Source organism: Sparus aurata, chromosome 8, assembly GCF_900880675.1.
Source record: "Sparus aurata chromosome 8, fSpaAur1.1, whole genome shotgun sequence".
Taxonomy (NCBI): Eukaryota; Metazoa; Chordata; class Actinopteri; order Spariformes; family Sparidae; genus Sparus; species Sparus aurata.
The window spans coordinates 8,978,446-8,991,004 of NC_044194.1; the positions used below are offsets into that span (position 1 = coordinate 8,978,446).

The following is a 12,559-nucleotide window of genomic DNA, read 5'->3' on the forward strand; positions in this document are numbered from 1 at the left end:
ACGTGCAGACATCTACGTGCACGCCCTCCAACAGCGCCACAGCCTGACGGCGGTTGGTGGCGAGGGCCCGATCATCGCTGCTTGCAGCTTTAATTTATTGGTTTTCAGAATCAGAATCAGTCGGAATCAGTATCGTTTTTGTCCTACAAATGGGGAAATTTGTTTGCCACAGCAGCCAAAGGACAGTAGTATTTAAAAAAAAACAATAACAATAGCAAAAAAAAACTATATACTTATGAACATAATATCGTACAAAATTAACATATAATTATAACAGTGTGGCAGTGAATTGTTATTTACAAATAATAATAAATATGGGTATTTAAAAAAAAAAATGACCAGATACAGTTTTATTTTATGATATTCTACATTTTCACATTTGACTATTTGTTTATTTGCTGTTATTAAAATGATTTGTCATTTGAGCTGTAGATATTCTTTTTGAATAAACAATGATGAATGTGGGTCTTCCTCCGGGCCGGCAGGGGGCGGCACTGATCGACTTCCCGCGAGCGAATGCGAGAATTGCAGCCTCAAAACCGTTTCCGGTATGTTTCCAAGATGGCTGCCCACACAAGTAAACATGCGACTTACTCTGGAAGCAAGTGGTGTTCACGTTAAACAATTCCACGGCGCGTCTATACCTCACGGATTCGTGTGATACCGAATAGTTCGATGGTAACCTTCGGCGCTGGCTTGTTAACAAAGTAGGAATTCCGTTTGTGAGTTATTACCGAGCCTGAGAGGCTAACAGTAGCGAGCTAACGCTAGCGTTAGCCAGGCAGCAGACAGCCATGTCAGCGAACACCCTGTTTGTTCAGTTTCTACCAGCTACAGCCACAAATAAACAGTTGGAGGAGGTATTCTCTGAAATTGGTCCTGTAAAGCAATGCTTCGTGGTCAGAGAGAAAGGTGAGGTTGTCTCTGTCATTTTGGCCGCAGCGCACATGTGATGAATATGTTAGCCTGAATGCCCTTTCTCCATTTGTTAACCAGGCACAGAGACATGTCGGGGATTTGGTTATGTCACCTTTTCCATGGTGGAGGATGCACAGCGAGCTCTGAAAGAAATAAAAGAATACGACGGGAAGAAGATTTCTCTGTCAGTAGCTAAGAGGAAATTAAAAGACAATAAGAAACCAGGTATGTACAAAGCCATGTCCTAAAACAACCAGAAACTGGGACAGCTCATAGGACATGTCAACTTGATAACCCTTACTCGTGTCTTCCATCTAGCTCCGAAGCAGAAAGGCCTCAAGAAAAACCTCCTCAAAGCGAAACTCATCATAAGGAACCTCAGTTTTAAGGTACAGCACGATACATGATCCTTGAAGAGCACACTGTGATCCACTCTTTAAATTTCAGCTACAGATTGACTGTTGAAGTGATGCTTTTGCTATAACGCGTAACATGTCCTTTGTTACAGTGCTCCGAAGATGATCTGAAGCAAGTTTGTGCAAAGTTTGGAGAAGTTCTCGAGGTCAAAATACCCCTCAAACCTGGTAAAGAATAAAATGTCTTTAATTCTTACTGTGTGTAGAGATAAGCCACAAAATGTTGTGTAACCTTTGAGTAGGTTGATTGATTCTCTTGTTTTATTTCTTTTTTCGTTCTTTGTGCAGATGGGAAGATGCGAGGATTTGCGTTTGTCCTCTTTAAGACTGTGTATCAAGCAGGGACGGCACTTAAAGAATTGAACCTGAAGGAGATCAAAGGTCTGTGAAAGAGATGCTAAACCTCGCGTATTTATAAGTGACACTGTTTATTGTCGTTATTGTTTGGTAAATGATTTTCTTTCTTATGTTATTGTTGACTCACAGGTCGGCAGGTAGCGGTGGACTGGGCTGTGCCTAAGGACCGGTATCTTTCAACACAGCAACCCTCAAGTGCAGGTAATTTTAACATCAATAGGGATGATAAAACTATTTTCTGTTTCCCGATGGTCACTGAAAATACGTCTGCCAAAACAAACGCAGTTGGCATTCACACTGTCCTGTTTGCCAAATAGGAAATAAGAATACTGCGGAGGCAACTGCAAAACATCCAGACACAGAAAGCGATGAAGAAGAGGAAGAGGAAGAGGAAGTGAAGCCAAAGGCGGCACCTGAGAAGAAAAAGTATGATCCTCAAATTTGAACACCTCTGTCAATATGCCACAAAGTGTTAACATAACTTGTCGTATCTTTCTACAGAGTCATCTCTAAGCCAGCTGTGCAACAGGTAGAGGAATCCCAATCAGATGATGAAGATGAGAGCGAGGAACAAGACAGTGAAGAAGAAGAAGAGGAGGAGGAGGAGGAGGGTGATGGTGATGGTGATGATGATGATGTGTCCCAGGAGGAAGAAGATGATAAAAGTAGCCTTGGTTCAAATGATGATCAAGATGAGAGTGTGGATGAGGATGAAGATGAGGATGAGGAGGAAGACGAAGAGGACAAGGCGGAGAAAGCAGGTTTGTTTTTGATCTTTTGGCATGTAATGGAAATCTTCTCTTTTTAAAATCTTGTTATGACACTGATGATCTGCTTCTTTCATCTGTAGCTCAAAAGAAAGCCAGGAGGAGACTCCTCCCTTCAGATGTGAAAGATGGCAGAACACTTTTCATCAGGTCTGCTATTGTTTTCAAAGCTTAAGCTTGAACCTGCCTTCATTTAAATGACTGTGCCACATTTCGCCATCATCAGGTTCTCTCTGCATTCATCCTCATTTATCACTGTATCATCATTTTTTTTCCCATTTTACTCCTGTCTGATTTAGGAACCTGTCCTTTGACACGGAGGAGGAAGGTCTTGAGGAAGTTCTTCTACAGTACGGGGAGCTTAACTACGTAAAGATCGTTGTCAACCCTGACACAGAACATTCAAAAGGTCTGTGGAGCTCTTATCGAAACATCCTTCTCTCTGCTCATTGATAAAACCTGCTGATTGACTCAATTTGGGTTTATTTTTAGGTTGTGCATTTGCTCAGTTTAAGACTAAAGAAGCTGCAGAAAAATGCATGGCTGCAGCAGAGGAAGATTCAGAGGTAACACGCAATTTCACATGCTTGCAATTTTGAATAACTAACGATGCGTATTTCCTGTATCTGTTTGTTTGATCAATGAGCTGATGTTACTGCCTCCTTCTAACATTTGGTGCAGAGTGGTGGCATCCGTGTAGATGGCAGGAAGCTGTTTGTTGTGGCAGCAGTGACCAGAGAAGATGCTGCCAAGCTGAAAGAGGACAAGACGAAAGTAGAATCGGGCACCAGGAACTTGTACCTAGCCCGAGAGGGATGTGAGTAAACCCGTTTCATGTTCTTCTTATCACAGTTCTTGCCAGTGATCTGTGCAGATTTGACTTAAATCATGACATCACACATGGAAACTGTGAACCAAGATAGCTTCATATGGGAGTCACGGTCAGAAAATGTACATCATGGCGGTCTTCAGTTCCAATTATTAGTACAGCTCTTGTTTTTCTGCGATGGAATGAGTGGAGCACATACTACTTTTCTTAAACATTCATGAAGTTCGCTTCAAATCTCCATTTATTGTGGGTCTTCTGAAAATGTGACCAAATCTGCTGGCTCAAAATATACATACAGTTACCTGAACAACTTTGGTGATTATAAAAAGTTTGGTGAATCACATTGTCTCGGTAGTGTGGCCCCTTAAATTCTTCTGAGTGATTATGAATGACTTTTCTGGGCCCATTTAATATGGCTTGATACACCCACTAACACTACAATGCGAAAGTCTAAAGAGCTCAGCATTGATCTGAAAGAGCACATTATTGATTTGAACAAATCAGGGAAGTCACTTGGAGCCATTTCAAAGCAGTTACAGGTTGTAAGATCAATTGCAAGTTTAAAGTGCACGGCACATTGTGTAACTGCCACGATCAGGAAGAAAATGCAAACGATCGCCTACTGCTGAGAAAAAATCATCAGGACGGTCAAGAGTGAATCAAAAACAACCGAAAAACAAGTCTGCAATGAACAAGAAGCTGCTAGATAACAGTGACAGTGTCCACAGTCAGGTGGGTTTTGCATCAACATGAGCTGAGAGGCTGCTGTGCAAGAAAGAAGCCCCCAAAGCACAACTCAAGTTTGCTGCTGATCATGTGGACAAAGAAAAAGCCTTTGAGAGAAAGGAATCTCTGAGATTAAACAAAAATGTGGTTGTTTGGCCACAATGAGCAGCAATATGTTTGAAGGAGAGAACGTGAGGCCTTTAACCTCAAGAACACCATACTTACTGTCAAGCATAGTGGTGCTGGAAGTATTAAACTGTGGGACTGTTTTGCTGTCAGTGAATAGATTGCTCTAAAGAAAGTGAATGGAATAATGAAGATGGAGGATTATCTCCAAATTTCTCAGGAAAACCTATAATCATCATCCAGAAGATTGGGTCTTAGGGTGCAGTTGGGTGGCAATGATCTCAAACACGCATCAAAAGTGGTAAAGGGATGGCTACATCAGGCTAGAATTGAGGTTTTGGAATAGCCATCCCAAAGTCCTGACTTGTTCCCATCGAGAACATGTGGACCGTGCCGAAGAAACTGTGCTAGGAAGCCATCACATTTGGTTGAACTTAACCGATTCTGTCAAGAGGAGTGGTTAAACATCAGTCAGCAGACTACCAGAAGCTTGCGGGTTGCCATCCAAAGCCACTAATTGGGGTGAAAATGGACAAGAGACATGAACCAAATATTAGAATTATTGTATGTTGTATATTTTTGAGCCAGCAGATTTGGCCACATTTTCAGAACACCCATTATAAATTCAGATTTGAAGCAAACTTAGTGGATGTCCACTCAGTCCATCAAAGAAAAATGAGAAAACAGTGGAACTGAAGAGTGCCATGGTATACATTTTGTGTATGTAAACTTTTGGCTGTGACTGTATTTTGAGAAACAGTCATAAAGATAACTTCTTAAAGGTCTAGTGTGTGGGATTTAGTGGCATTTAGTCATGAATCACCCCTCGTCTCACTGTCGCCTCACGTGGCGCCTAAAAATACACAAAGCCCTTTGTAGAGTCAGTGTTTTGGTTCTGGCCTCCTGTAGAAAGGGGCAGATGCAACATGACAGACCCTGTTGAAAAGCACCCCCTACCAATGTAGATATAAAAGGCTCAATCTTAGGTAACAACAAGCAACGACTCTTAGTTTCAGGTGGTGATACACTAATGAAAACATATTATGATACAAGTATGAATATATTCGATTTCTGCCAAAAGATGCCCCTGAATCCTACAACCTGACCTTTTTAAAAAAAACCTCACTGTGTGTTAACAAACTGTTTCAGAAAGCCATTGCCTGTCTTGTGAAGTTCCTGTTGAAATAGAAATATTGAAACATCTCAGTCTGGTCTTATACCTTATACTATTCTTTTCTGATTGCATCGCTCAGTGGTCCGTGCTGGAACCAAGGCTGCAGAGGGCGTGCCTGAAGCAGACATGATCAAAAGAACCAGAGTGAGTTCCTTTTTAATCCACCATAATTATTTTTTAGTTTATCTGCTCAGATCATCTCTTAAATGACTACTATGTTGACGTGTATTTTTGGTGTCATACGATTCCCTTAGTTTGAAGAACTAAAGAGGACCAAACTTCGGGACATAAACGTGTACGTGTCAAAGACCCGTCTGTGTGTCCATAACCTGCCCAAGTCAGTGGATGATAAAAAGCTCAGAGCACTGTGCCTGGAAGCAGTCAAAGACCAGAAAGGAGTCCGTATCACAGAGGTAAGAAACAAAATGGCCTAGTGGTCAACATTTATTTAAATTATCATTATCATTCGTTTGATGCCAAAAAACATTCCTGGGAGTAGTTAAGTTCAAGTAGCATTTATGGATAGGAGCTTGTCATAGAATTAAAAACATAGTGCCTGTCAGCCCAGCAGGGGGTGCTGTTGTCGTTCTTATTGTGTGACTCCTGTTTCTCCTTTAAGTGCCGGGTGATGTATGACAAGAAGCCAGTGAAGGGTCAGGTGACAGGAACATCGTTAGGTTACGGCTTTGTCCAGTTCCAGGACCATGAACATGCTCTCGGTACACTCCGTCACCTCAACAACAACCCCGTCATCTTTGGCCCGCACAAGGTACATTTTTTGCAACAGAGTACTGAAGCGCTGATATCACTATCAGCATGTTTTTGCTGTGTTGCCACTGAATTATTTAGGCATAAAAGTGTGGTGTGTATTTGGTTCGGCACACTTTATTCTAAAACAAACGTTCAGTCAGTTTTGTGTCATTGAAGCATAACCTTGTATTTCATGTGGCCCTGCAGAGACCTATTGTTGAGTTCTCCCTGGAGGATTTAAAGAAACTAAAAATGAAAGAAGAACGACAACTAAGAAATAAGGTTTGTATCAGTTTGTGTGATGGTTACATCTTTTACATTCAAATTATGAAAGGCTTTCTTCATGAATGGAAAATAACCACATGTGCATGTTTTTGCAGGAGTTTGCAAGAAATCGGTATAAAGGTGGAGCGACACCTCAGTCCCAGACAGCTAGAGATGGAAAAGGACCCTGGAAAGATGGAAATGAAGCACCGTCCTCCTCATTGCAGGCAGGAAAGGAGAGAGGTGTGAAAATAATATTACTGTCATTAAGTTCTTTTTGTCTTTGTCCTGTTGAGAGAACAAGTTAGGCGGTTTGACATGAGGATCTAATGCAGATGGGCTTGAATTGGTTGTGTTTACCCTGGACAACTTTTAGATAGGTGACGGGAAAACACCTGCCCGGATACATGCTGGGTCCCCATGCTTGTGCTGTTCTGATTCCATAAAAAAAACAACACTGTCACAGCCCCACATTATGTTACCATTTAGATCCATTTCAGTTTTTTTTTAAAGACTATATTCTCCTTTCCATTTCTTTGTTTTATCAGTTCCTCCTCAACAGCAGAAGAAAGACGAACGCTATTCTGGCTTCATGACCAACCCCGAGGTCGAGCACGTAGATTTGGAGCACGGAAAGAAACGGAGGAAGGTTCTAGCTTTTCCCTCCCACAGGGGACCCAAGATCAGGTACAGTTTTTATTATGTTTACTGATTATGTTTCTCTTGTTTACAAATCACTGTGTATAAATGTTGATGGGGACAGAGTTGCAAAAACTCTTTAGGAAATTTGCTTCTTTAATACATCAACAATCAACATTAGAAACGCCTTAGCTCTTCTGTGCTGTATCACTTTTTTAGAATGTTATCTTGAGCAAATGAACTCAGGCTTGGTCCATTTTCTGTTACACTTCTGGCCCTATGTTTGCTGAACTGCCCCCCCTTTAATTGTTATCAGAATAAGCTGACTGTTAGTAGCTCAAGATCCAGGTCCATTTCACTCCAGTGACTAGAATTTTATAGTGTTTCCCAACTTGGGTAAATCATGTAACATGTTTTGATCTGTCAAGTACGACCGGCCCTTTTTAAAACTTGGATACACTTGAACTTTTGTCTTTTGCAGGATGCGTGACAAAGGAAAGCAAAAGGCTCCACCACCTAAACAAGCAAAGCCTGGATTCAACAGGAAAGAGCGTCAAAGACGACAGATGGAAAAGCCCACACAGACCAGAAACCAGGTTAAAATATACTCGGTGTTCTTATTTATAAGCTTGGGTCGGCTTCACAAAACATTGTGTGTGCTGAGGAGTAGCTACGGGAATTTGAATGATATTAGAAACTACAAAAAAATCTCAAGACACATTTTAGCACCAAAAAAACCTCCAGTATAGATGATTCTCACTTAAAGAGGTCATATAATGTTTTTGGGGTTTTTGCATTTCTTTTATTGTGTTCTGTAGCATTTTTGTGCATGCTCCACGCCAAAAGAAGTTGCTCTCTCCAACAGAAAACACTGCTGCACTGCCTGAAACAACTGGTTTGGAATCAAGCACTTACTTCCTTAACTTGTGTGCATCATGCTGTAACAGGTGTTATATAAATATATTTATATCGGCATATGTAGACTAATTGGGCTCTCACAAGTGTACGGCTGTACAGCAGCCATGATTATCAGCTGTAGAGGCGTTATTTTGGATCACACTACCTTGCTCGGCATGACCCGCCATACTCCACCTCTGATTGGCTATAACGAGCCAATTTAAGTAATATGCATGTGCGACTCTCCACAACGATTGAACAGAGGCGCAATGTCTCTCTTCAAAGCTAAAACGGAGCGTTCAAGACACAGACACTGTAAAGGGTGCTGCAGCAAAGCACTAGAAGTTAAAAGTCTCCTTTTAATTAAAGTATGTAAACATATTCTACTAGGACCCTAAATAAAAGTATGAACCTGAGAATTAGCACAATATATAACCTCTTTAAAAGAAACACTATTAAAACTGCCTGCTGCCAGCAGTCTGGTCTCACACCTCCAGAAGTTCAAAGTATTCAACACTGTAAAGACATGTTTGTGTTTCTCTGCTTAGGCGTCACCTACAGAATTAGTTATTTTGAACATTTTTCAGCTGGGCATTAAAAAAAATGAATATGATGTTTCTTTTTTGCCTGGCTCATCTATTCTCTTCAGAAATATTTTTTAGCAGAGGCAGATTTTCGGCTGTAGCTCAGTGGGTAGAGCTGGTGGACTAGTGATTGGAAGGTCACTGGTTTGAATCCCGGTTCCCCTGGGGCAGGACTGAGCTACATGTTGAAGTATCCTTGAGCAAGATAGTGAACCCCAAAATTGCTCCTGATGTGCAGTTGGCACCTTGTGTGGCAGCCAATGCCATCAGTAAGGGTCCTGCGATGAGCTGGTGACTAATCCAGGGTGTCCCCTGGCCTACGCCCATCGAGTAAAAAACTGGATTTGGCCCCAGTAAGCCCTGCAACCCCTTAGGGGGAAAATTGCGTCAACATTACGCAACCCTCACGGATAAGCGGAAAGAAAATGGAACGGAACGGCAGATTTTCTCAGCCAAAATTTACTTGTTTATTTACTTTTTTTTTGCCCAGATTTGAACTGATAGGAGTTTGCAGTGCAGAAATGCCAAATATGTTCATGAGACGATATAAGAGACAGTGTATCCATCAAAAAGCTTGTCAGCCAGAGAGCACGACCTAGTATATTTTTTAACTGTAAAATGTCCAGCATCTCTATCAGACAAAAAAGATCCTTCAAATCAAAGCTCTGTCCCTGAATGTTAAGAATAATCAACATGGGCTTATAATGTATATTGTTACGAATTTTTTTAATCTCTTCAATGCCACCCTCCAGTGTATTTTGGTATTTTTAATATTTTTCAGATATCTCTGAGTTCTTTCCTGCCAGTGTTGATGAACAACACTGCTTGCTAAACATTCTTTATTTTGTGCTCAAAATCACTAAATTTATGCAGCTGCTAATATGGTTAGTGAGTACAGTAGAATCTGTCATACGTCATCCTCCAATAGGTGTTACAAAGGAGCGTGGCTCCTTTAAGAAACACAGCAGTGTGTAGTGTGTGTGAGTGGTCGAGCAAGAGAAGGAGAGATAGCTCTGTTGTTTTCCTCCTTGGCAACCAGAGCAGGAGGAAAAGTTTAGCAAAGAAGTTGTCTAGTGGCAGGAGGTGCACAGCACAGATTCAATACACCTGAACAACTTCTGACGGCTATCACTATCACATTCCCAGTTTACAGTGTAGGTAATGCATTGGAGTTCACCAGAATGATACATGTAGTTACAAGGGAACAAGATATGAGGTTTGGGGAATAAGGAGTTATTAATCTGAGATCCTGAACAGAATGTGTATAAAGTGTCGAGTATATTTTGAACTAAACCACACACAACTCTCGGTTTTTGAATCAAGAGCCTGTTAGTTGGACGCCCATTTTCTTAAATCTCATGACTGTCTTTTATTTTGTTGTCTTTTAGAATGTTAAAATGGCGAAGAAGCCTTCTAAGAACAGGGATCGGGACCGATTTGACAGCCTGGTGGAGCAGTACAAGAAAAAACTGACGAGTAACTGCAACACCAACATGAAGAGAAACAAGTGGTTCGATAGTTAAAGCTGTGTGGTTGTGTGTGTGTGTGTGTGTGTGTATGTGTGAGAGAGAAAATGTTGTCGAGAATAAGTACAGTGGTCATCATAAATGTGTTTGTACAGTATATGATGCCCTCTTCACTTCATTCATCCTGTCCCTGCGTTTCTGTAATCCACGTTCATGTTTGTTTTTTACTATTAAAAAAAACTGACTGATGTAAGGATAGTTTTATTTTTCATGCACATGGCTTTTTATGAAACAATTTTAAATCCCCTTGAATTTGTGTCTTATTGTGAATGTTTATATCATAATAAATCCCCGTTTGTTGGATTCACAGATGAGTCTGTTCATTATGACAGCTCCTGTTTTTTTTTTCTTTTGTTAACGGGAGTTAATCATAAGCTGATAGTTCTGATAGTTCTAGATAAACACTTCCCACGCGTGAACCCTGAATGTACAAATGTAGCATTTTAGACTGGTCAACGTGCCTTTTTCATGTCATTACACAACACTGACACACTTGTATATTACAAAGAAATATTTTTATTAAATATTTGCTCAAAATTTGAATCCATCAGTTCTAAAAAAAAAAAAAATAGCATCAACTGTACAAAAATATACAAAACATCATCTTCAGACATAAATAGCCATATTGGAAGAGCTGATGACATTGCAGTGAAAAAAATGTTGCCCTTTTGCTCTTCCGGTGCTCGTTGCCATACAAACACACCTGTTGGTCTTGGCAAGTTTCTATCTGATTTTCTGGAATTCCCTCCAGCTGCATTGATCCCGACACAGTCGATTCATGACAGAATTAGGATTTAGTTCAACATTCTTCAGCTCTTCAACAGTGGTGTGTAAAAATACGTACCTTTTAAGCAGGTAATTTATCTTAAAGCATGGACAGTTTGCATTGACATCACTTTTTCTGCAAACCTCCTGATCAAGTGTTTTGTAACAAGTCTCCAAAATACATATTCCTGAATACAATATATAAATAAATACATGTCTGTATAAATAAGTGCATGTTCAAGAACACATTTCCTTCACAACACATTGCAAAAGTGCTACTTGACAAATCCTGTCCAAAAATCAGGCAAACAACTTACAAGTACTGGTTGTTCTGTCCATTTTTTCAGCAAGTCTTAAGATTATCCAGATTTTTCAGCAGCAGGTCGAGGAACTCCTTCACCCTCATGAGAGCCTCGATGCTCACAGTGTGGATGAACTCCTTCTTGCTCTGTAGCTCTTGCAGCGGGCCCGGCACTGAAGGCTTTGGCCGCTGCCCGGTGCAGTGCTCCTGCCTCCACTGATCCAGGAATCCAGACAGCGAAGAGATGTCGTGCTTGATCTGTGAGACGTTGTCAAGGTCGTCTGAGATCAGGCTGTTGTAGCCCTCCAAGACCATCACTATGGAGGAGGTTCCATCCAGATCATCAGCCCGAGGGCTGACTTGAAAGCCCAGTGGAGCCTGCAGCACGAGATCAAGAGAGCGATCACAACCAGGTCAAAAACACACCCAACTTTTGTAAACACTTTAGATTGCCAGCATAAACCAGAAATGTTACCTGGAAGTCCCTGTTCAGCCTGACCAACAGCTGTTCAGCTATCCATTTCACTTTGGATTTCATCTTCACCACTTCTGCTGGCACAGGCGCAGTCGCAGGTGCAGGAGCAGCTGTGCCTGCGCTTAAAAGTTGCAGCAAAGAAAGGAGGAGGGCCAGAGTGTAGTCCATATTTGTAGTATTTCCTTGCAGGATTTAGAATAACACTGGTAACCCTAGGAGAAGAGAGTAATTCAACATGATCAGAGATTTTACAGGTTATTCTCCCCTTAAGTGTTGCAATTACCCTTCTCTCACTTGTGTCATCTTAAATAGAGAGCATGAATGAGCTCATATCTGCAACTCATCATTTTATATATATACGCACACACAAGCGTTCTTCCAGTAAATTACTCAGCATGTTTGGTTACGGAAACAAATATTTGTGATGGAGACACCTGTGAATTTCTGGCTGTGTAACAGGTACAAAGATCACTGACTTTGGCTTACGTGATTGTTCTCAACCCCCGTCTTTTTTTCACACTCAAAATCTCTGCGACGAATGAACTGAAGCTGAAGCTCATTAAAAAAAAAACTTGGCATTTCTCTAAAAATAACACCTCGACCGCTTCCCACGGATACATCCAACAGATAAATCCAGCTCTCAAACATTTTTTTAAAAAAAAGCCGCCAACTGCTCAACAGACAGACACACCGATGAATGGAGAAAGTGAAAACAAACACAGATAGAAGAAGAGCTGGAGCCCAAATGAACAAGACGGAGAGGCGAGTTGACCTTACCTTGGCTGGTGTCTGACTGTATGCCACTGTTGGGCTCCATCAGGATATCTTATAGTGGAGCACTGTTGACTCATCTCTTACTCACCTCTCTCTCCGACCCCCTGTCTCCCCCCCCCCCCCGCCCCACCGTCCACCCCCTCACTTACCTCTCTCCATCTCATACCCCCCTTAATCCCCTGGTGGTACCTCAGGGGATGGGACGCAAGTTGAATATGAAGCACATTTATGGTAACTGCTTTGTGACATGTTTGAGTCATAAGGCACACAA

General features: G+C 41.3%; 2 protein-coding genes across 3 annotated transcripts; one reads left to right on the forward strand and one right to left on the reverse strand.

The window, feature by feature from the left end:
• The first annotated feature begins 540 nt into the window (after nt 1–540).
• Nucleotides 541–10,282, forward strand: rbm28 (RNA binding motif protein 28). The gene is made up of 20 exons (XM_030426440.1): nt 541–912; nt 997–1,143; nt 1,237–1,307; nt 1,427–1,502; nt 1,623–1,715; nt 1,821–1,892; nt 2,009–2,117; nt 2,193–2,452; nt 2,542–2,608; nt 2,758–2,867; nt 2,951–3,024; nt 3,140–3,275; nt 5,393–5,457; nt 5,568–5,726; nt 5,933–6,082; nt 6,271–6,345; nt 6,444–6,570; nt 6,876–7,014; nt 7,448–7,562; nt 9,836–10,282. Exons 1-20 carry the CDS (start codon nt 795–797, stop codon nt 9,968–9,970), a joined length of 2,298 nt encoding a protein of 765 aa, XP_030282300.1. The 5' UTR covers nt 541–794; the 3' UTR covers nt 9,971–10,282.
• A 187-nt stretch (nt 10,283–10,469) lies between these two features.
• Nucleotides 10,470–12,306, reverse strand: lepa (leptin a). 2 transcript variants are annotated; one of them, XM_030426442.1, is made up of 3 exons: nt 12,292–12,306; nt 11,515–11,726; nt 10,470–11,417 (listed from the first exon to the last, which is right to left on the reverse strand). In XM_030426442.1, exons 2-3 carry the CDS (start codon nt 11,680–11,682, stop codon nt 11,082–11,084), a joined length of 504 nt encoding a protein of 167 aa, XP_030282302.1. In that variant the 5' UTR covers nt 11,683–11,726; nt 12,292–12,306; the 3' UTR covers nt 10,470–11,081. The 2 variants fall into 2 exon arrangements, with proteins under 2 accessions (XP_030282302.1, XP_030282301.1); XM_030426441.1 differs by lacking the exon at nt 12,292–12,306 and having other exon boundaries at nt 11,515–12,281.
• Nucleotides 12,307–12,559: the final 253 nt, after the last annotated feature.

Excerpts from the sequence above, each read along its gene's own strand:
- rbm28 (XM_030426440.1), top strand. The coding sequence starts at position 795 with ATGTCAGCGAACACCCTGTTTGTTCAGTTTCTACCAGCTACAGCCACA. Across the intron at positions 1,308-1,426 it reads TAAGGAACCTCAGTTTTAAG|TGCTCCGAAGATGATCTGAA; the intron begins GTACAGCACGAT and ends CCTTTGTTACAG. Across the intron at positions 2,453-2,541 it reads GGACAAGGCGGAGAAAGCAG|CTCAAAAGAAAGCCAGGAGG; the intron begins GTTTGTTTTTGA and ends TTTCATCTGTAG.
- lepa (XM_030426442.1), bottom strand. The coding sequence starts at position 11,682 with ATGGACTACACTCTGGCCCTCCTCCTTTCTTTGCTGCAACTTTTAAGC. Across the intron at positions 11,418-11,514 it reads GGCTGAACAGGGACTTCCAG|GCTCCACTGGGCTTTCAAGT; the intron begins GTAACATTTCTG and ends CTCGTGCTGCAG.